The sequence below is a fragment of the Palaemon carinicauda genome, chromosome 13 (assembly GCF_036898095.1).
Source record: "Palaemon carinicauda isolate YSFRI2023 chromosome 13, ASM3689809v2, whole genome shotgun sequence".
In the NCBI taxonomy this organism is placed as follows: domain Eukaryota; kingdom Metazoa; phylum Arthropoda; class Malacostraca; order Decapoda; family Palaemonidae; genus Palaemon; species Palaemon carinicauda.
This window is the reverse complement of record NC_090737.1, coordinates 97139709-97164613: the sequence shown is the minus strand read 5'-3', so window position 1 is coordinate 97164613 and position 24905 is coordinate 97139709. Positions and strand designations below refer to the sequence as shown.

Genomic DNA, 24905 nt, shown 5'->3' with positions numbered 1-24905 from the left:
TATGAACAATCAAACAAGAGGTGCAGAAAAATGACCATACCCGTATTATACTAACAATCTAAGACCATAAATATAATTTCCCATGACAATTTTTAGGTAACAGTAGAATGAGGTTGAACAGCAAGGTGGAGCTCATTAACAAAAACCACTCAACTCATTATATGACATATACTGTATACACATTTTAGGTTTAATGAGGCCAAATTAAGTAATATAACAATGTATACCATCCATATCCATCCATATACCAAGGCACTTCCCCCAATTTTGGGGGGTAGCCGACATCAACAAAGAAACAAAACAAAAAGGGGACCTCTACTCTCTACGTTCCTCCAGCCTAACCAGGGACTCAGCCGAGTTCAGCTGGTACTGCTAGGGTGCCACAGCCCAACCTCCCACATTATCCACCACAGATGAAGCTTCATAATGCTGAATCCCCTACTGCTGCTACCTCCGCGGTCATCTAAGGCACCGGAGGAAGCAGCAGGGCCTACCGGAACTGCGTCACAATCGCTCGCCATTCATTCCTATTTCTAGCACGCTCTCTTGCCTCTCTCACATCTATCCTCCTATCACCCAGAGCTTTCTTCACACCATCCATCTACCCAAACCTTGGCCTTCCTCTTGTACTTCTCCCATCAACTCTTGCATTCATCACCTTCTTTAGCAGACAGCCATTTTCCATTCTCTCAACATGGCCAAACCACCTCAACACATTCATATCCACTCTAGCTGCTAACTCATTTCTTACACCCGTTCTCACCCTCACCACTTCGTTCCTAACCCTATCTACTCGAGATACACCAGCCATACTCCTCAGACACTTCATCTCAAACACATTCAATTTCTGTCTCTCCATCACTTTCATTCCCCACAACTCCGATCCATACATCACAGTTGGTACAATCACTTCCTCATATAGAACTCTCTTTACATTCATGCCCAACCCTCTATTTTTTACTACTCCCTTAACTGCCCCCAACACTTTGCATCCTTCATTTACTCTCTGATGTACATCTGCTTCCACTCCACCATTTGCTGCAACAACAGACCCCAAGTACTTAAACTGATCCACCTCCTCAAGTAACTCTCCATTCAATTATGTCCTTGGGGCCATCATTTAAGCCACCACCTGGACTTTTTAGGGAGGAAGTCTCAACCTTCATGCATGGGAGAAAAGTCTAGCATAAAACTAGCATATGATCTGTGCTTGTGGGGAATACCCTGTGATGAGTTGTAAGCTTGTCTTGCGAGTGAAGAAAATTTTTCAAGTGCAGGATACCCTGGAATGAGTTGTAAGCTCGTCTTATGTGTGAAAAAAATTCTTCACGCATGGCAAGATTGGTGCATGTGATGACGTCATCACGCGCTGAGATACGGTAGCGCACACAGTAACGCCCTCCTATTTAGATACAGCGGCACGTTCGGATATGTTAATCTGAACAGTCGGCCTAAGTGTATTCTTTGAAGAAAGTCTTAGTAGGGTAGGAATAGTTACACTCAACTTCACAGTGTTATTAAGCTTGGAAGGAGAGGCCTGCTTTGAGCATGTCAACTCTTGTGGGGGGACGCAGCCAAAGTGGTCCAACAACCCTAATAGAGAGATGACAAATCTATTGATTCATTCCAAGGGCTCTTTAGGGAGTTTTCTGCCAATGACTCCTAGGCAGCCCTTCTTATTAATACAAGCTGGAGACTGGTCATCAAGATCTTCCAATAAGGCTACCTCGGTACTGGGGGGAATGACAGGTTCAACTCTAAGGTCCCTCCAGGAATAAGGAGATGCTTTCACTGTTTTGATTGGAGACACTTCCAAAGGTGAACATATTACCTGCATAATCTGAAAAATATGAAAAACTGAAGGGAAGTTCTCGCTGCATAGACTGAGATTTCTCTAAATCCTGTCGGTATGAGACTGCATCGTAGATATCTTGTTAAGTTTCCTGCAATAAGAAAATAATCTCTCCCATTGGGAGGGAGTCCACTCCCCACAGTATTTATATGGAGATTCTCTTGAACATCTCTTGTCTAAGCAAGAGGGACACAGAGGATGTGTCTATGTCTGCCCAACTCATAAGGACGCCACAATAGTCATTATCCCGGTCTAGTCAAAAAAACAAATACTGAGATTTTCTAGACATAAGCATTTACTCGTAACTCACAGTTAATTAAGTCACTAAAATGACCGTGAATTAAGAAAAAAAACAATAGTCAAGAGAGCTAAATACTAAAAGAGTAAATGAAGTGAATGCGAGAGGCTCGATCGTACAGAGGAAGTGAGGGCACAACCTCTTCACTTCGCAGCCAGCAGTGTTGTGAAGAGAGTCTGTGAGCAAGTTCCTGCTTGACCCTTGCGCATGCGCTGCATTTACCCAACACAAAACATAACGCAATAAACCAAAATTTGGATTGGCCAGTCATAGAAAACCTATGTAGTAACCCCATATAAATGACTTAGAAGTTTGTATCCTCATAGGAATACAATAAACTTATATTTCACTTTTATGACCCACATTATTACTCACCTTCAATCATTGCAGCCTTGCCTTTGTAGGTAGGAGGGAGAGAATCTGGTATAGAACCTGAAGTAGACCTTACTGGAGAAAAGGCTTGGCTCATCACGGAATCAAATTTTGGCAACTCTTTATCTTGCTCATGGCTAGCCTGCTAAGGGAATTTAAGAAAAAATCCATTATCATTATAGTTTAAATTGATGAACGAAAAAATGTTCTCAATTCACAAGTACAGTAATTGTATGAATTTCAGTCAGTATCTTTCCCCTTTTTCTTGTACTATGCACTGTTATCTCATAGTGATGAAATTAAAATATTACCCATTAACAAAATGTGTACATAAACAATCATATTGGATATCAGTTTGTCAGTCTATCAAGTCTATTTCTTCCTATGTTTCTTCTGCCTTTTTTCACAACTTCAAATGACATTTGTGGGAGTAATCATATATAACCTCTCCTCATTAGGTAGTTTGTTATTCTATAGTAAGTTTTGAAATGTTCTCGCAATTCATTTTAATTCAAATTTGGGTACAGTACAGTACTACAAAAAATATAGAACTCTATACACAGCATCAAATACTGTACTATAAAAATACCATGAATAAAATTGTGTAGCAAGGTGGGGAATGGCAGTCATCAAGCCAGTTGTTGGGCTTTAGGTAATTATAAGAATTTAGTTCAATTAAGTAATTTTTGTTTTTCCTTCCAATTTGCCTGTTTCCAACAATTTTGTCTTCTTAAATTTTGAACTGATCTATTGATGAGTGTGGCCTACATGGTACTTCTCTTTTGAAACACCAGAGTTGATTGGTTTTGGGACCTATTTGCATATGCACTGTTACGTATTTGGGATGTTTTAAATGCTTTGTGAGAAATGTGACATTGGGCTGTGGACCTATTTAATATGGCTAGAACACGAAACTTTCACATGTTTGTATCTGTCAGAAGAAGAAAGGGGTGCAATATGTACAGACATTTATTATTGCCTTTTTTATGCAATTGCCATACGAAGGTAGTGTGCAGCAAATCTTCTATGGGTTACCAATATGTATGTAAAAAAAAAAAAAAAAAAAAATATACAAGTGATGAATTTAATACCTACACATATCTTAATTAGTGCTTCAACACTGTGATATATTGAGACATGATTGAGTATATAAATTTGGAGTCATATCTACAAGTATAATAAGGATTCTTAAATTGAGTTAAAAACCGTATTGTGGTGTTATGATTAAATAATTATGATTTGGTATAGGTGGTTTAATTGAGGATTCTAACTGATTTAAGTAGATATTGTGGGTTTTTTTTTTTGGAGTTTTTATTCTGAATTATATGAAACTTTGATGTAGTACACTAACAACTGTATAAAATTAGTCCCACAGTTTGTTGAGAAATAAATATTAAATGTAAAATTATTAGCTGCATAGTAGTCATACATATACATATACCAAAGGCACTTCCCCCAATTTTGGGGGGGGGGTAGCCGACATCAACAATGAAACAAAACAAAAACAAAGAAGGGGACCTCTACTCTCTACGTTCCTCCAGCCTAACCAGGGACTCAGCCGAGTTCAGCTGGTACTGCTAGGGTGCCACAGCCCAACCTCCCACATTATCCACCACAGATGAAGCTTCATAATGCTGAATCCCCTACTGCTGCTACCTCTACGGTCATCTAAGGCACCGGAGGAAGCAGCAGGGCCTACCGGAACTGCGTCACAATCGCTCGCCATTCATTCCTATTTCTAGCACGCTCTCTTGCCTCTCTCACATCTATCCTCCTATCACCCAGAGCTTTCTTCACACCATCCATCCACCCAAACCTTGGCCTTCCTCTTGTACTTCTCCCATCAACTCTTGCATTCATCACCTTCTTTAGCAGACAGCCATTTTCCATTCTCTCAACATGGCCAAACCACCTCAACACATTCATATCCACTCTAGCCGCTAACTCATTTCTTACACCCATTCTCACCCTCACCACTTCGTTCCTAACACTATCTACTCGAGATACACCAGCCATACTCCTTAGACACTTCATCTCAAACACATTCAATTTCTGTCTCTCCATCACTTTCATTCCCAACAACTCCGATCCATACATCACAGTTGGTACAATCACTTTCTCATATAGAACTCTCTTTATATTCATGCCCAACCCTCTATTTTTTACTACTCCCTTAACTGCCCCCAACACTTTGCAACCTTCATTCACTCTCTGATGTACATCTGCTTCCACTCCACCATTTGCTGCAACAACAGACCCCAAGTACTTAAACTGATCCACCTCCTCAAATAACTCTCCATTCAACATGACATTCAACCTTGCACCACCTTCCCTTCTCGTACATCTCATAACCTTACTCTTACCCACATTAACTCTCAACTTCCTTCTCTCACACACCCTTCCAAATTCTGTCACTAGTCGGTCAAGCTTCTCTTCTGTGTCTGTTACCAGTACAGTATCATCCGCAAACAACAACTGATTTACCTCCCATTCATGATCATTCTCGCCTACCAGTTTTAATCCTCGTCCACGCACTCAAACATTCACCTCTCTCACCACTCCATCAACATACAAGTTAAACAACCACGGCGACATCACACATCCCTGTCTCAGCCCCACTCTCACCGGAAACCAATCGCTCACTTCATTTCCTATTCTAACACATGCTTTACTACCTTTGTAGAAACTTTTCACTGCTTGCAACAACCTTCCACCAACTCCATATAACCTCATCACATTCCACATTGCTTCCCTATCAACTCTATCATATGCTTTCTCCATAGTAGTGAATTTATGAAATTGTACAGTATGTACAGTAATCCCTCAGATATTGTGGGTGTTCTGTTCCAAGATCTGGGTGATAAATAAAAAACCCTGAAGTAGATAATAGAGAAATATGTTATTTTCCTTAGTAAAATAAATTTTTTAATATACTTACCCGATGATCATATAACTGTCAGCTCTGCTGCCCGTCAGAAAAAACCTACGGGCGGAATACGCCAGCGATCGCTATACAGGTGGGGGTGTACATCAACAGCGCCATCTGTCAAGTAGGTACTCAAGTACTCGATGTCAACATAGAACCAATTTTCTCCTCTGTCCACTGGGTCTCTATTGGGGAGGAAGGGCGGGTCCTTTAATTTATGATCATCGGGTAAGTATATTCAAAAATTTATTTTACTAAGGAAAATAACATTTTTCAATATTAAACTTACCCGATGATCATATAGCTGATTCACACCCAGGGGGGTGGGTAGAGACCAGCATTACATGTTGACATTATTATGAGCTAAGTATTCCGTATTTCATTTTAGCAGTTATTCAAAATAACAAGCATAAAATAAATAAGTACCTGGTAAGGAAGACGACTTGAACAATTACTCTGCCTTTTTAAGTACGTCTTCCTTACTGAGCCTCGCGATCCTCATAGGATGCTGAGCGACTCCTAGGAGCTGAAGTATGAAGGGTTGCAACCCATACTAAAGGTCCTCATCAAAACCTCTAATCTAGGCGCTTCTCAAGAAATGATTTTGACCACCCGCCAAATCAAGTAGGATGCGAAAGGCTTCTTAGCCTTCCGGACAACCCAAAAATATTTCAAGAGAAAGATTAAAAAGGTTCTGGAATTAGGGAATTGTAGTGGTGGAGCCCCCACCACTACTGCACTCGTTGCTACGAATGGTCCCAGAGTGTAGCAGTTCTCGTAAAGAGACTGGACATTCTTAAGATAAAAGACGCGAACACTGATTTGCTTTTCCAATAGGTTGCGTCGAATATATTTTGCAGAGATCTATTTTGTTTAAAGGCCACGGAAGTTGTGACAGCTCTAACTTCGTGTGTCCTTACCTTCAGCCAAGCTTGGTCTTCCTCATTCAGAAGGGAATGAGCTTCTCGTATTAACAGTCTGATAAAATAGGATAAAGAATTCTCTGACATAGGCAAAGATGGATCCTTAACTGAACACCCTAAAACTTCAGACGGGCCTCGTAAAGGTTATTAAAATAGAACTTAAGAGCTCTTACAGGACATAATACTTTCTAGTTCATTTCCAACCATACGATAAGTTCGGAATATCGAACGATATTGGTCAAGGCCGAGAAGGCAGCTCGTGTTTGGCTAGAAAACCGAGTTGTAGAACATGTAGCCGTTTCGGATGAGAATCCGATGTTCTTGCTGAAGGCATGAATCTCACTGACTCTTTTAGCTGTGGTTAAGCATATCAGGAAAAGAGTCTTAAAGGTGAGATCTTTCAGGGAGGCTGATTGAAGTGGTTCGAACCTGTCTGACATAAGGAATCTTAGAACCACGTCTAAATTCCAACCAGGTGTAACCAAACGACGCTCCTTCGTGGTCTCAAAAGACTTAAGGAGGTCCTGTAGATCTTTATTGTTGGAAAGATCTAAGCCTCTGTGACGGAAGACTGATGCCAACATGCTTCTGTAACCCTTGATAGTGGGAGCTGAAAGAGATCGTTCTTTCCTCAGATATAAGAGGAAGTCAGCTATTTGAGTTACAGAGGTACTGGTCGAGGATACGGATACTGACTTGCACCAGTTTCGGAAGATTTCCTACTTCGATTGGTAGACTCTAAGGGTGGATGTTCTCCTTGCTCTAGCAAACGCTCTGGTTGCCTCCTTCGAAAAACCTCTAGTTCTCGAGAGTCTTTCGATAGTCTGAAGGCAGTCAGACGAAGAGCGTGGAGGCCTTGGAGTACAGTACCTTCTTTACGCGTGGCAGACGTAGCAGGTCCACCCTTAGGGGAAGTGTTCTGGGAACGTCTACTAGCCATCGAAGTACCTCGGTGAGTTATTCTCTCGCGGGCCAGAGGGAAGCAACTAGCGTCAACTTTGTCCCTTCGTGAGAGGCGAACTTCTGCAGTACCTTGTTGACAATCTAGAATGGAGGGAATGCATATAGATCTAGATGTGACCAATCTAGTAGAAAGGCATCTATATGAACTACTGCTGGGTCCGGGATAGGTGAGCAAAGTATTGGGAGCCTCTTGGTCATCGAGGTTGCGAAGAGATCTATGGTTGGCTGGCCCCAGGTGGCCCAAAGTCTCTTGCATACATCCTTGTGGAGGGTCCAATATGTTGGAATTAATTGTCCCTTCCTACTGAGACAATCTGCTATGACATTCAAGTTGCCTTGGATGAACCTCGTTACTAGTGAAAAGTCTAGACCTGTTGAACAGCAGAGGAGGTCTCTTGCGAACTCGTACCATGTCAGAGAGTAGGTCCCTCCTTGCTTGGAGATGTACGTCAAAGCAGGGTGTTGTCCGTGTTCACCTCCATCACTTTGCCTTGAAGGAGAGACCTGAAGCTTTTCCAGGTCAGACGTACTGCCAGAAGCTTCTTGCAGTTGAAATGCATTGTCCTTTGACTCGAGTTCCATAATCCCGAGCATTCCCTACCGCCTAATGTCGCACCCCAGCCTACGTCCGATGCGTCCGAGAAGAGAACGTGGTTGGGAGTCTGAACAATCAGGGGAAGACCCTTTCAAAGGTTGATAAAGTCCTTTCACCAATTACAGAAGAGGACGGAGGTGTAGTCTTCCAAGTGACACAAATTGAACCACGGATGACAGTGTCCTAACCAGACTCATCCACAGCCTGACAGGGCAGTGTTCCTTCTTCAGCATCTTCTGGATGGATAGCAGGGCTGGGGGTTGATTGTCTTGTTCAGCAATGTCCTCATCAGAGGGTTCCTCATCCGAAACTGATGAGGAAACGGCAACGGAGTGGGCAACGTCTGACTCGCTGAATCCGGTCGCACTGGTGGATGCGTGACGGAGCCGGACACAAGATCATGGTACTGCTGCACAGTCTGTAAACTGTCAACCATGGGGACGCGAGGAAGTACAGCGTCAACCCGAAACTGTCTAGACTGTCTGGGTTGTGCAGTCAACCCCCTACCGGGTTGCTGAGGTTGCCGCACTGCGTCACAACAAGTCACCTCTGCTGGTTGTTGAACGTCTTCCTAGTGACACACTGAACGTCCACAACCACCTCCGAGAGTCGCTTAATGTCAACGTGCGACTGGCAACCCACACTGGGTCGCACCGGTGGAGGAACCATCTCAACTGGCGGACGTGAGTAGGATACCTCAGCGTCAACAGGGCGTACAACCAACCGGTAGGAAGGTTGTTGGCTAGAAGGTTCTTCTCCGTAAAAAATCCTCTTTCAAGGACACAAGCTTGGACTGCATGTCTTGCAACAAAGCCCATTAGGGTCTATGGGAGAAGGTGTGGCAACAGACGGGGTTAGCGACTGAAGCGGAACCATTTACCATCCCTGGAAGCCTTGTTATGCTTTAATTAAAGTCCATAGGAGGCTAAGCAGCTTAAGGCTCCTCTCCAAATGACAGAGTCCTCAAAGGAATATCAGAAGGAGGGAGAACAGCACTTTCTCATCTACAGGAACCATGTCCGAGAAAATCTAGGTTATCTCAGTGAGGGTCTCACTGGTGCATAAGCAGCAGACCAGAAGGCAACGTTATGTAACTGCTTGACAGTCTGTGAACTGTCAAAAACTGAACTGTCAACCACAACAGGTGCGTGAGGACATACAGCACTGGTGCATTAGTAGCAGACCAGAAGGCAACGTCATGTAACTGCTTGACAGTCTGTGAGCTGGCAACAACCAAAGCTGTGTGGGGAAGCCTCAACTCCTGACTGACTAGTCTACTGCGGGCGAGTGGCGGTAACCACAGTGGGTTGCGGAGGCTGACACACCGTGTCAAAACACGGCAGCTTGTGGTAGCTCACGCACGGCAACGGAGTGCTCCGTGTGTCTGTGGGAGTCAGCATGCGCCTGGCAGGGTCGACTGCGCATGGGTGGAGGAGCTCTCACAACAAGAGTGTGGGAGCAGGCAGCCATGCTGGGCGCACAACCGTGGCAGGTTGTAGGCAAACGGGTGCATCGTCAACCTTCTCCGCAGTCGGAGTGTGGGAGGCAACAACCAAAGCGGAGTGGTGGTGCGTGGTGGGGACTGCCGTGGGTTGCGGAAACTAACGCATCGCGTCAAAACACGGCAGCTTGACTCCACCTTCCCACTGCTGATGCGGTAGCTCACGCATGTTAACGGAGGGAGCCGCACGTCGGCTAACGTTAACATGCGTCTGGCAGGGTCGAATGCACATCGGAGGTGGAGCTCTCCGCAGCCAGAGTGTGGGAGCAGGCAGCCTCAGCGTGAGCTGGGCGCACAACCGTGGCAGGTTGTAGGCTAACGAGAGCAGTGTCAACCTTCTCCGCACGAAACTCCTGCATAACCGCAGCTAACTGAGTCTGCATAGACTGCAGTAAAGACCACTTAGGGTCTACAAAAAACGGCAACAGACGGAGCTACAGTACTGTCCGTTGTGACTGAGGGTCTAAAACAGCTGGTGCGGCAACAGACGGAGTTACTGCCTGTTGCGGTACCACCTTGCCTCTCTTGGGAGGTGTGCAGTCGTCGGATGACTGCAGCGAGTCCGAACTGACCCAGTGGCTACACCTAGGCCGTTGGACTTGCGCGGAAGGGACCGACTTGCACTTAAAAGCTGCAAGATGTGGTCCATGGTTTCTTACTAGAAACCTCTTCCGCAGACGAGGAATAAATGGGCTCTCTCGTCTTTGTGTGGGTGGGGCGATCTCACGTCGGCTAACGTGTGTAGATACGCCCGAAACCACGGAGGGAAAAACATCTGTTCGTCGATCAAGGCCTGTGGAACCCATAAGTCGTTCGACATTACTTCTCCCCTGGGCTTGGGAGCTTGTAAGAGGTCCCGGACTAGGTGAACAACTGGCACGAACAGACGAACCCTCGGACGCAACACTGTAACACTTTGCGCATATCACTTTATCACTTTTGATTTTCTGTTTGCACTTATTTCACTGAAATCGAAACTTTAACTGATTTCTACCTGAAACACGCAATCCTATCCTTCATTAAAAGGTAGTAATTGCGAAAACAGTTTAACAATGCAACAGAAAAACATAAATAAAGATAAAGAATTCAGTGGCTGGAAAAGAGACTAAACACTAGATCAAATAAACTACGTTTACAATCTCTCACCGCATAAAGCCTGGGAACAAGAATAAAACCCTAGAAACGTTTTACCTTCTTCCCCTACAGCGACTAGGGAGAAGAGTAAAAAACGAGAACAACGTTACCCGCTTGAACGAAACGTTTATTCTCCTCTCTCTCCCTCCGTCTCTATCTCTCTCTCTCTTCTCTCTTGATTTAGCACCTGAGAGAAGAGCCCAATTATATATCGTTAAAACATGTTATTTGCTAAAGGAAAAAACTGAAAGGTTTCCCAAATAAAAAGTTCCTTTATTAGAATTTGTACCATTTAAGCTAAGAAAGAATGAACGAAACGCTAGAATCGGTTTACTCTTACTGCAAAGTGAAACCGTGATACACTCTCTCTCTATCGTAACGATAGAGCGCAAGTTGAACGTTCTGAACGTCAACTGCGGAGACTAAAAAACTAAACGTTAGTTCATCTTTGAAAACAGTACGAGACTATCAAAGAAATTCTTTCATAAAACATTAAAATTAAAAAAGTATTAAATTCTTAAAAGGTTACATACGATATAACGGGCTCAATGTTAATTAACTTCGGTTCCAAGTAAGGACCGCCTACTATTAGGAAAGGTCGCATATAAACAAACATAAAAAAATTTATTTTCTAAAAGTTTATAATAAATGGAAAGTTAATCGAAGAGGCCTATAAAGGCGGAGAGATATAAAATACATAGATCTATAACTTGTTAAGCAAAATTACCAAAAACCTAAACACACTTCCGTCTAAGGGAAGGGTCGGCCATTTAAAAGTGAAAGAGAGTCCATACTCTCTTCGTCACCATAATTAAATCTATCCAAAACGAGTTCAAGTTTTGAAATGAAGATAAAACCTCTGCATAGCGAAAGCTCAAAACTGGAATAGTGTACTTCACCAAATCGTTGTGAAAACAAATCCAGTTAGGGACGGCGTATTTAGTAGGTCTTGCCATTGGCACGACAGAGAGAAAATTGGTTCTATGTTGACATCGAGTACTTGAGTACCTACTTGACAGATGGCGCTGTTGATGTACACCCCCACCTGTATAGCGATCGCTGGCGTATTCCGCCCGTAGGTTTTTTCTGTCGGGCAGCAGAGCTGACAGCTATATGATCATCGGGTAAGTTTAATATTGAAAACTGCTGATTAAGGCAAATTACCAAATTATTTTTTTTCTCTTGTTAAGACAATTATTACTTAAACTATCCTTTCCATTATACAATATAGAAATCTATATAGTAGTGTTTAGTTAAATACTTATATCATATTTTACTTACTGTAAATTTTAATGGCATTATTTAGAGGCGTTTCATCCCTGTTACCAATGCACAATAATTTTAGTCTTTAGTTTTGTTGCTTGAAGAAAAAGCTTAGAAAATTATTGACTTTTACTTCCAATTATTAAGGCAGTTTTTGTGCAATTTGGATTATCTTTCCATAAACTGAAAAAGGTATCGTAGTTCATGTGTCATAAGACGCAAAGCAATTTTTGGATAAAAAGAAAGAGGATTTTACAACTTATCGAGGCAACAATTCCTAATCAGCGATTCTACAGAGTGATTTTTCATCTGGCACAGTAAATTTTTATATTTTGTGTGTATCATGAAAAGTGTTGAGTATATATTAATTACCTGTACACCTGTTATCCCAGTTGTATTAAATATTCATAAAAAAAGACCACTAAACCAGTCGTAGTTGCTACCACAATGCCTAACAATGTTTTCAATTGTTTGCTTACATAAAAGCAGTGTTGCCAAATGTTCCTGATTAAATTTCGTTAAAGCAAATTTTCGGTAATATTTCACAAATTTCCAATGTACACATTATCATACAAAATCAATTATTGATTAAATTAAGAAAACCTCTAGAAATTCAACTACGAGGAATACTTTTGCTGTTGTGTGTGTGATTAGCTCTGATTAGTTTTCTGTTAACTTGGTAACACTACTCCCAACTCGCTGTGAGATGTTTTTTTCAGGGTCCCTTCAACATCTATGTTTGTATTACTGTACTTCAGAACTAGGGCAACAAAATTATTATCAAAATATTGTTTCATTACAAAATATCAACAAAATATGATAAATCAAATAAATACTGCATAAACAACTAATATATTCTTGCATCATCAGCTTGGATGTGGTTAATTGGCATGTTTGCGAGTAGATGGAGTTGGCAACTGGCATGTTTGCGAGTAGATGGAGTTGGCGAGTTATCAGTTGATCAAAATAAACAAATCTCTTGTTACCTTCATTAAACAAAGTATCAAATTAAATTTACCTTTTTTACACATGAATGATAATTATAGGCTTATATTATGTTTGGCAAGTTTGAGTGCTTGTATGTCATTACTGAGGTGTTTGAGGGTTGTCAAACTCCCCTAAACAACTTTATTTTAGTGTTAAGATACAGGATGATATTTGGGGCCATTTTCAAGAAAATAAAAGTGCGTCTTATCACACGGGAAATACGGTACTGTACTCACCGGTACTTTACTTAAGGGACTGCCTTTCTGATTCCATAAAGCAGGGCAACCCCACTCTCTACAAGACCTTCGCATTCATTTTATTGTATACATTCGTATAATAAATCTTTCATATCCTTTATAACAACTATGTGGCCGCGGGGGCATAAAAACAATTAGAATGCCGCCAACGTTATCCCTGCGTGTCGTAAGAGGCGACTAAAAGGGACGGGACGAGGGGGCTGGGAACCCCCTCTCCTGTATAAAAAATCCTGTGAGACATCATCAAAGAGATGGAGCTGGGGGGAGAGTGACTGCTCCCCGCACTCTAGTTTTGGGGTGTTTGAATGTGCGTGGATGTAGTACGATAGAGAGTAAAAGATGTGAGATTGGAAGTATGTTTAGAAGTAGAAGGGTGGATGTATTGGCCTTGTGTGAGACAAAGATGAAAGGAAAGGGTGAAGTGATGTTTGGTGAAATGTCTAGTAGAGTGTCTGGGATTGAAAGGGGAAGAGCGAGAGAGGGTGTGGCTTTATTGCTGAGTGAATGGATGACAGGTAAAGTAGTGGAATGGAAGATATCATCTAGGTTAATGTGGGTAAGGGTTAGGTTGGGTAGGAAATGTTGGGCGTTTGTCAGTGCGTATGGGCCAGGTAGTGAGAAAAGTGAAGAAGAGCAGAATGAGTTCTGGAATGAATTAACTAGGTGTGTAGAAGGACTGGGTAGAAGGAATTATGTAGTTGTCATGGGTGACTTAAATGCTAGAGTGGGCGCTGGAGAGGTAGAAGGTGTCATTGGGAAGTATGGCGTACCAGGTGAAAATGAGTGGTGAGAGACTGGTAGATATGTGTTGAACAAGAGATGGTAATAAGTGCTAGCTTTTTTAAAAAGAAAGATAAAAATAAGTATACATGGGTAAGAGTGGCAAATGGAAGAGTAGTAGAAAGGGCATTAATGGATTATGTGTTGATAACTAAAAGAATGTTTGGAAGATTGAAAGACGTGCACGTGTTTAGGGGTATGGCTAACGGTATGTCTGATCATTTTTTGGTGGAAGGAAAATTAGTTGTAGCAAAAGAGTGGGGGAATAGAGTAGGTGGATGTAAAAGGGAGCTAGTGAGGGTTGAAGAGCTAATAAAACCGGGGGTAAAAAGTAAATATCAGGAAATGTTGAAAATGGCATATGACGAGGTGAGAGTAAGAGAAACTGGTAATTTAGAGGAGGAGTGGAAGTTAGCAAAAGAAAATTTTATTGGGATTGCAAGTGATGTATGTGGCAAGAAGGTTGTTGGAGGCAGCATGAGGAAGGGCAGTGAATGGTGGAATGAAGGAGTGAAGGTAAAAGTGGAAGAGAAAAAGAGGGTTTTGAAGAATGGCTGCAGAGTAATAGTATAGAGAAGTATGAAAAATATAGAGAGAAAAATGTGGAAGTAAAGCGCAAGGTACGTGAGGCAAAGAGGGCAGCTGACCTGAGGTGGGGTCAGGGACTGGGTCAGTCATATGAAGAGAATAAGAAGTTGTTTTGGAAAGAAGTGAAGAGAGTAAGGAAGGCTGGCGCAAGAATTGAAGAGACAGTGAAAGATGGAAATGGAAGGTTGTTAAAAGGAGAGGAGGCAAGGAAAAGGTGGGCGGAATATTTTGAAAGTTTGCTGAATGTTGAGGATAATAGGGAGGCAGATATAATTGCTGTTCCAGGTGTTGAGGTGCTAGTGATGGGAGATGAGAATGAGAGAGAGATTACAATAGAGGAAGTGGGGAGAGCACTAGATGAAACGAGAGTAGGAAAAGCACCTGGTATGGATGGTGTGAAAACTGAGATGTTGAAGGAAGGGGGTGTAACTGTACTTGAATGGTTAGTGAGATTGTTTAATATGTGTTTTGTGTTGTCAATGGTACCAGTAGATTGGGTTTGTGCATGTATTGTACCACTATATAAGGGTAAGGGAGATGTGCATGAGTGTTGTAATTCAAGAGGTATTAGTTTGTTGAGTGTAGTTGGAAAAGTGTATGGTAGAGTAATGATTAATAGGATTAAGGATAAAACAGAAAATGCAATCTTGGAAGTACAGGGTGGTTTTAGAAGAGGTAGGGGTTGTATGAATCAGATTTTTACAGTTAGGCAGATATGCGAGAAATATTTAGCAAAAGGTAAGGAGGTGTATGTTGCGTTTATGGATCTGGAGAAAGCATATGATAGAGTTGATAGGGAAGCAATGTGGAATGTGATGAGGTTATATGGAGTTGGTGGAAGGTTGTTGCAAGCAGTGAAAAGTTTCTACAAAGGTAGGAAAGCATGTGTTAGAATAGGAAATGAAGTGAGCGATTGGTTTCCGGTGAGAGTGGGGCTGAGACAGGGATGTGTGATGTCGCCGTGGTTGTTTAACTTGTATGTTGATGGAGTGGTGAGAGAGGTGAATGCTCGAGTGCTTGGACGAGGATTAAAACTGGTAGGCGAGAATGATCATGAATGGGAGGTAAATCAGTTGTTGTTTGCGGATGATACTGTACTGGTAGCAGACACAGAAGAGAAGCTTGACCGACTAGTGACAGAATTTGGAAGGGTGTGTGAGAGAAGGAAGTTGAGAGTTAATGTGGGTAAGAGTAAGGTTATGAGATGTACGAGAAGGGAAGGTGGTGCAAGGTTGAATGTCATGTTGAATGGAGAGTTACTTGAGGAGGTGGATCAGTTTAAGTACTTGGGGTCTGTTGTTGCAGCAAATGGTGGAGTGGAAGCAGATGTACATCAAGAGAGTGAATGAAGGTTGCAAAGTGTTGGGGGCAGTTAAGGGAGTAGTAAAAAAATAGAGGGTTGGGCATGAATGTAAAGAGAGTTCTATATGAGAAAGTGATTGTACCAACTGTGATGTATGGATCGGAGTTGTGGGGAATGAAAGTGATGGAGAGACAGAAATTGAATGTGTTTGAGATGAAGTGTCTAAGGAGTATGGCTGGTGTATCTCGAGTAGATAGTGTTAGGAACGAAGTGGTGAGGGTGAGAACGGGTGTAAGAAATGAGTTAGCGGCTAGAGTGGATATGAATGTGTTGAGGTGGTTTGGCCATGTTGAGAGAATGGAAAATGGCTGTCTGCTAAAGAAGGTGATGAATGCAAGAGTTGATGGGAGAAGCACAAGAGGAAGGCCAAGGTTTGGGTGGATGGATGGTGTGAAGAAAGCTCTGGGTGATAGGAGGATAGATGTGAGAGAGGCAAGAGAGCGTGCTAGAAATAGGAATGAATGGCGAGCGATTGTGACGCAGTTCCGGTAGGCCCTGCTGCTTCCTCCGGTGCCTTAGATGACCGTAGAGGTAGCAGCAGTAGGGGATTCAGCATTATGAAGCTTCATCTGTGGTGGATAATGTGGGAGGTTGGGCTGTGGCACCCTAGCAGTACCAGCTGAACTCGGCTGAATCCCTGGTTAGGCTGGAGGAACGTAGAGAGTAGAGGTCCCCTTTTTTGTTTTGTTTCATTGTTGATGTCGGCTACCTCCCAAAATTGGGGGAAGTGCCTTTGGTATATGTATGTATGTATAACAACTATGTGGATGCGGGGCATAACAACGATTAGAATAACGCCAACATATCCCTGCGTATGGTAAGATGCGACTAAAATGGATGGAACGAGGGGACTTGGAACCCCCTCTCCTGTAATTTTATTCCTCAGAGATATCAAAGAAGAGATGCTGGGGCGAGAGTGCCTGCTACCCGCACTCTAGTTTTGGGGTGTCTGAATGTGTGTGGATATAGTATGTTAAAGAGTAAAAGATGTGAGATTGGATCCATGGATATATTGGCTTTGTGTGATACAAAGATAAAAGGGAAGGGTGAAGTGATGCTTGGTGAAGTGACTGGGATTGAAAGGGAAAGAGAAAGTGGGTGTGGCTTTATTGCTGTGTGAATGGATGACAGATAAAGTGATGGAAAGGAAGGATGTATCATCTAGGTTAATGTGGGTAAGGAATGTTGGGTTTCTGTTAGTGTATATGGGCCAGGTTGTGAGAAAAGTGAAAAAGAGCGGAATGAATTAACTAGATGTGTAGAAGGAATTGGGAGACTTAAATGCCACAGTGAGTGCTGGAGAGGTAGAAAGAATCATTAGAAAGTATGGCGTACCAAGTGAAAATGAAAGTTGTGCGACTGGTAGATGTGTGTACGCCATACCAAATGAAAATGAGAGTTGTGCGACTGGTAGATGTGTGTGTTGAACAAGAGTTGGTGGTAAGTTGCAGTTTTTTCAAAAAGAAAGATAATAACAAGTATACATCGGTAAGAGTGGCAAATGGAAGTCATAGAAAGGACATTAATGGATTATGTGTTGATAACAGGATGGAGGTTTAGAAGATTGAAATACATCCACGTTTAGAGGTATGGCTAACGGTAGGTCAGGTAATTGTTTTGGTAGAATGAAAACTAGTTGTAGCAAAAGAGTTGGAAAATAGTGTAGGGAGATGTAAAAGGGAGGTAGTGAAGTTTGAAGAGTTGAAAAAACAGAGGTAAAAGGTGAATACTGTATCAAGAAAGGTTGCAAGTGACATATGACAGGATGAAAGCGAGAGAAACTGGTAATCTAGAGAAGTGGAAGCTAATAAAAGAAAATTTTGTTGGGATTGTATGTCCTGTGTGTAGCAAGAGGATTGTTGGAGGCTGCATGAGGAAGGGTAGTGAATGGTGGGATGAAAGAGTGAAGATGACAGTGGAAGAGAAAAAGAGGACATTTGAAGAATGGCTACAGAATAAGTGTAGAGAAAAATAAAAAGTAAGGTAGCTGAGGCAAAGAGGGAGGCTTACTGGAGGTTGGGTCAGGGATTGGGTCGTTCGTATGAAGAGAATAAATAGAAGTTTTGGAAAGAAGCGAAGAGAGTAAAGAAGGGTGGTATGAGAAAAGATGAAAATGGAAGGTTGCTGAAAGGAGAGGAAGCAAGGAAAAGGTAGGCGGAATATTTTGAAAGGTTACTGAATGTTGAGGATAATAGGGAGGCAGATCCGATTTTTGTTGCAGGTGTTGAGGAGCCAGTGATGCGAGATGAGAATGAGAGAGATCACAGGGGAGGAAGTGAAGAGAGTACTAGATGAAATGAGAGCAGGAGAAGCCCCTGGTATGGATGGTGTGAGGGCTGAGATATTAAAGGAAGGGGGTGTGACTGTACTTGAATGGTTGCTGAGACTGTTTAATATATGTTTTATGTTGTCAATGGTACCAGTGTACCGAGTGTATGCGTGTATTGTTTCACTATACAAAGGTAAGGGAGATGTGTATGTAAGGGGTATTAGTTTGTTGAGTGTGATTGGAAATGTGTATGGTAGAGTGTTAATTAATAGGATTAACGATTAAACAAAGGCTGCAATATCAGAAGTGTGTTTATAAACGGTAGGGAATGTATGAATCATATTTTTACAGCTAGGCAGATTTGCAAAAAAAAATTTAGCAAAAGACAAGGAAGCGTGTTGTGTTTATTGATCAGAAAAAAGCTAATGATAGAGTTGATAGGGAAAAGAGATGTGGAATGTGATGAGGTTATATGGAACTGGTGGAAGGCTGTTGCAAGCAGTGAAGAGTTCTACATAAGCAGTAAAGCAAATGTCAGGATAGGAAATGAAGTAAGCGAGGGGTTTCCAGTGAGAGAGAGGCTGAGACATGGATGTGCGATGTCATCATGGGTGTTCAATTTGTTTGTTGACAGGGTTATGAGAGAGGTGAATGATTGAGCGCATGGCCGAGCATTGAAACTGATAGACGAGAGTGATCATATGTGGGAGGTAAATCAGTTGTTGTTTGCTAATGATACTGTATTGATTGCGGACTCAGAGGAGAAGCTGGGTTGATTAGTGACAGTTTGGAAGAGTGTGTGAGAAAGGAAAGTTGAGAATAAATGTGGATAAGAGTACTGTAAGGTTATGAGATGCACAAGGAGGGAGGGTGGTGCTAGGTTGAATGAAGAGTTACTTGAGGAAGTAGATCAATTCAAGTATTTGGGGTCTGTTGTTGCTGCAAATGGTGGAGTGGAAGCAGATGTACGTCAGAGAGTAAATGAAGGAGGCGAAGTGTTGAGGGCAATGAAGGGAGTGGTATAAAACAGAGGGTTAGGAATGAATGTAAAGGGAGTTCTGTATGAGAAAGTGATAGTACCAACTGTGATGCAGGGATCGGAATTGTGGGGAATGAAAGTGATGGTGACACAGATATTGAATGTATTCAAGATGAAGTGTCTGAAGAGTATGGGTGGTGTGTCTCGAGTAAATAAGGTTAGAAAAAAAGTATTGAGGGTGAGAACAGATGTAACAAATAAGTTAGCAGGTGGTTTGGCAATGTATAGAGAATGGAAAATGGCTGTCTGCAGAAGAAGGTGATGAATGCAAGATTTGATGAGAGAACTATAAGAGTAAGGCCAAGGTTTGGGTGGATGGATGGAGTGAAGAAAGCTCTAGGTGATAGGAGGATAAATGAGAGGGGCAAAAGAGCATGCTAGAAACAGGAATGAATGGCGAGTGATTGTGACGCAGTTCTGGGACGCCATGCTGCTTTCTCCGTTTGCCATGATGACCGCTGAGGTTGCAACAGTAGGGGATTCAGCATATGAAGATTTATTTGTGTAGGATAACGGGGGATGGTGGGCTATGGCACCCTAGCAGTACCAGCCAAACTCGACTTAATCCCTCGTCAGGCTGGGAGAAGCGAAGTGAAGAAAAATTCCCTTCTGTTCTTTTTTTTTTTTAATATCAGCTGCTCCCCAAAATTGGGGAAGTGCCTAGGTAAATAGAGTAGATGGCAACTGTTTACTATTGTAAGAAAGTTGAAATGCAATCAAAACAGCTGTTGTTATCCAAATTGTTGTTCATGACAAAACATATGTTTTACTTTGATTGTTTCATAATCTATTACTAATGTATCTTTATTATTCTCTTTTGCTCTTTTAACTTATTGAAATACAAGTTGGGATAAACAGGTAGAGAAAGAGAGGTTAAGTTTATAATTTGGTCTTAAAAAAATGTATGTTACAATAGTAATTTCTTATGGGGGTCATGCTCGACAAAACCTCTGCCGAGGGAGGCCCCATGGGGCGAAGCCATGCCCAAACAGTCTGGATGATGTCTTCAAAGGACATTTCTGAGGCAATCGTCAAAGCCTCTATCACGGGAGCGACCCCCGATGTACGGCGCTCACCAGAATCACCTGACGGAGAAGGAGAAGGTACGGGAGGAGCGGGAGTCACACTGGCCGAGGAGCAGAACGTGGCACTGGAGTCCTGACCCTTCCCCGATAGCAAAATGTCCTAATTCAACTTCTTCCTTTTGGTGCCCATAAGCCTCTATTGAAAGTCAGGTCAGTTCACACACTGGCACGTGTTCTCCCGAGAACAAAGACAACCTCGACATGAAGTACACGACGAGTTCGGATCTACATCCATGTGCGAGAGTAAAGAACCACAAGATTTCCCTTTCGCACCTAGACAACGCATACACACAGGAAAACGAGGGACACAACACACGGAACGAGACACTGGTGAGAAAATCTAGCCAGAACGAGACAAGAGAAGACCGAAGGCAAAGGCGACAAGGAATGTAATGGAGTTCCTGGGAAAGGTCAAGGTCCGATTTGACCTCTGGTCATTCTTGGTGACTGGAGGGCTGGGGATTTGGCGGGAGACCTATCTGGATTTTTCAGGTCAGAACTGGGCATTTCCCAGGGTTCTTCTATAAATGTGGTTTGTGGAAGTATACCGCATCAGAGCAATTATGAATTCAGGCTATATACCAGGGCACCGGGGACCGGTGAGGTCTTGCTGCACCCTCTGGTCCATAGTGTCCCAAACCCCACAATCTAAGTCTTGGAGTAGGCACTGAACTTCTACTCCCTGACAGTTTTTTTCCTCCAGAAATAATTATCTATGCTTTCCTGCAATTGTGGTATCAATGGTTCTCAATCTTAAGTCGAGTCACTTCAAAGAAAACTATTACATCAGGGATTCTTGTACATACAGCAATAAGCTGACCATAAAATTTATAAAAATATTGAAATGTGAATTTTCCATGCTAACCTATTATTGCCTCTATATTTAAATGTTTTGTGTGCATAAAAATTATGAAGACTTTTCAAATGTCTGGAGACAATTTTGTAGAAAATGAAATGTCTAATTATAAGCAATGGTTCTGCAGTAAAATACAAATTATCATAGCATTAAAAATAAGAGCATCAAAATCAAATAAAAAATACTATCAACATTACAGTAAGCTTACAACTAAAAACCTGTACAGCTATTTCAAGAAACAATAATGATAAAAACACTATAAACTAAAACATGAATCTTACAGGAGACAGTTCTGCTGGCCTCACTGGTGAAAATATTGCTGCCATAACATCTTGAGATGGATTAACTGATGGGAGAGGAGATATTTCTGGTTTTTCTTCGGGAGAGACTTCAGTAAGTGATTTTGTATCTTCTGAGCTGCCTCTGAAAATTGCAGTGAGAAGGCTCAATTTACAATAAGGGCCCAAAATATATGCATTCATTCAAATATTTCTCCATTGTTATGAAAAATTCTTAACACAAGTGGTATTTATTACAGAATTTTGCCAATAATGTCCATCTATATCAAAACCATTATGATAATCATATTTCATTTGACGAGACAAAAGACATCGATGAGAATTTAGTAGCAAAATTAGCTAACATTACGGCAAACTGTACCAAGATCCCACATATTCTTCTTCAATGTGTACTTGTAGTATTTTCTGTAATAATACACATGCAGGTATACACTGGGAATAGATGACCAATATATCTTGAAAAGTTTACTTTCCTTTTACAGTGGTTTCATTAAAAACTATTTATTTTTTACATATATTTAAATGGCAAAACCATCATTATATATAAGACTGAGCTGTTTGACATGTAACATCTGGGGAGTGACTTAAAATATCTGAAATCAATACATACTACTAAAGACATGAATAGCATTACAAGATTTGGTCTCTGTGACAGATCAAAGAAATAAATCTTAATAATTTCAAACAATAGTCTAAGCTCTTATATGAACATTAATTTTCTTTCTAAACTAACTTAATTATTTCTTACACCAACTAGACACATATAACCTTTATTTGTGGTCTGGGTGTCCAATGAACCTTGACTCTTTTATCTTTACATACAGAAAACCAGACCTAGCTCAATGAAACTATATGCATTCCATACTGCCATGATTTCTCATGCAAGTCACAGTCTTTGGGTTGTAAATAATCACATATAAATGCTATGATCCAACCAGATAATTGAATGCCTAGGAAGTCAGCTTGCAACTAAAGCAAGTTTATCTGCTGCTTCCTGTCTGGCAAAGCTTAACTTTCCAATGGCTGGTAATTTTGTAGGTGTGTTTTATGACTGGCTGTAAATATCAAAATCTCCATGGAGAGAGGGAATAGGAAAACTCTTACTGAGAGATGACAGGGATATTGGTACCACTGGAGAGCCTTCAAGGTGTCATGCCTAAGAAGTTTTCCAAATAGAAATTGCCTACTATGATGAGAGCAACTCCAACTTGAAAGGCTAAATTGGGAAATGGCTGGATGAATTTTCCCAGTCGAGTGAAATTCAAAGCATTGGCAGATTTTAACTAGGAGGGGCAGATATCATGGTGGGTCCACTACCAAAATAGCCATCTTTAAATAGTTGTCTAGGTAGGGTCCTTCCAAATTCTGACACTTTCCGGTGAGCCCAATCATATACTGGTGCTAAAGACTGGATTAAGATTTTGGGTAAAGGACAGGCCAAAACACAACCTTGAGTTGAAATACCTTTCCAACACAACAAAGCAAATATAAATCCTTGTAGCCGGGTGTATTGGAACGTGGAGTTACACATCATTGAGGTCTATGGATGACAATAGCTCTCCTTCTATGATGGAGCAATGGAATAAGACTGTTTTCCTCCTAAAATATATTTGCTGCAATAATCTGTTAAGCAAGCTGAAGAAAATGATTGGTCTCCATTCTACAGTTTCCTTCAGAACACAAAGGCTGGAGTGTCTGACTGTAAGAAGCAAATCATAGTGGCTGCAATACGAGTTGTGACTTGTCTTTCTAAAGAAAAGCAAGGCAGCTATTTCCAATCAAATTTAATCACTTCCTACCAACTAAAGAATAATCAGTGAGAGGAAACCTTTACTTTCTTTAAACAGACTTCAGTATAAGCCATCAACATTTCCTTGTTAAATGATGGCTACTGCTTCTTTGTTTCCTTCTTGAAGAGGTGATGTAGGGATTAGAATACACATCTGGAAGGTATTCCAGGATCACTCTGCTGACTGCTGCACAAGTTTAATGATTAGCCATGTGAAGAATGAAGGAATGGCCACACAATAACACTACTTTTTGGGCATTATTTCAGATTTTAGTTTTTCTTTGCTATTTTGTTTCTTTTCCTTACTGAGCCACTTTTCCTATGGGGGACTTTGGGCTTGCAGTATTCTGTTTTTCAACTACAGTTGCATTTTGGCTTGTAATAATAAGAATAAATACCAACATCCTTCAACTATTTCCATCCTCTGAAAACAGTATATACTAGTGGATTGTAAATCCCATTCATAACAGTTTGTTATGACCAGTAAATCCCCAAAAAACTACCCATTAGTGTTAAATTCAATGCAAAATTTGAGATAGTAGATGGACTTCACAGGAGCCTCTGTCACGGCGAAGGATGGCGGGTATGTGATAAGCAACAGTTAGTAATTTCTTGACTATTAAATTCTACCTTATGTGCAGGTGGAACTTATGTCTTGTGTTTAAGTTGAAGTTATAATTTTTTACCGCAATCTGCTTCCCTTCCCAATTTTTATATTTACTATACTGATCATTCTCTGGCATTCCTTGTATAGTGCATGACTTCCAGCGAAGGATTACTTATTGATTGAGCTAACAGTTTTTAAAATAGAAATGTTGTATCAATGTAGTCTAAGCAGGAAGAAAGCTTCTAAGTGTAAAAAGTCTTTCTCATAATCACGAGTGCAACAATTAGAGATCTGAGGTATCTGATTGTAATTCCCCCGAAGGGGAAACCTGCCTTGGAGAAAGTCCTGCCACCGCCCCTGGTGGATCAACTAACTCCTCGGCATCGGATACAGACTCTAGGCCTCACTGACAGGCAGTAGCGCCTGCACCCACACTAGGAGGATCAACCTCCGGGTAGCACTTCTGTAGATGTGCACGATCGCGAGAATGTGGGGTAGTGCACCTGAAGACACCTGTGATTACTAACAGCTGATGTGACAATTGCAAGTGATCAGTAGTGGCATGCAATTGCAAGCAAATGAGGTGACGAGCATGCTAATGTATAAAAGCGCTAATGAGCCGCAACAATGTAGTGCTCAGTCTCGCTATTTCTTCTTAATCCTCGGTGAAGGATTGGGAAACATTCTCCCACAGGAAGAGAAACTGTTGGAGTGACTTGTATGTAACTCCTATCAATTGGTCTTAAAGGACTAATTGATCAATAGGGAAAAAGAAGGGCAGTGTGCACGAAGTTAGGTGACTGCCTGCCTTAACAAGAGACTTTAGTGCGCTTAGTGGCACGACAAGACACTTGTACAGGAGTACTTTCCCTCCGTTCAATAAACGTCTTTATCTGGGCTTAATGGGCTCAGAAGTCATGTTCTAGCGCATGTCTTTATCATTTATCCCGTGTTCACCTGAAAAAGAAGCAGAAGCGTGCGTATTGACAGGGCAAAGGCATAAAGGAATGACTTTTATGTAAATCAGATACTGACAGCGAGCTAGTGCACTGCGTGTTGAGGTGAGCACCTCAAATGAGCGTGTGTATCATCAGTGACAGCTTTGTGATCATCAATCACTCGTTCCGGAGACTTAAGGATACTTCTTTACTTGGGTAGA

At 41.7% G+C, this 24905-nt stretch overlaps 1 protein-coding gene across 2 annotated transcripts in view; it reads right to left on the bottom strand.

Moving 5' to 3' along the window:
• LOC137652336 (protein NEDD1-like) overlaps positions 1 to 24905 on the bottom strand; it is a 152408-nt gene that overhangs the window by 25641 nt on the left and 101862 nt on the right. Inside the window, exons 9-10 of one of the 2 annotated variants that reach the window (XM_068385680.1) lie at positions 21333 to 21474; positions 2526 to 2664 (exon numbers count right to left, since the gene is read on the bottom strand). In XM_068385680.1, the coding sequence (XP_068241781.1) occupies positions 2526 to 2664; positions 21333 to 21474 (281 nt within the window). Of the gene's footprint in view, positions 1 to 2525; positions 2668 to 21332; positions 21475 to 24905 lie in introns of both variants that reach the window. The other variant, XM_068385679.1, reaches the window with a different exon arrangement.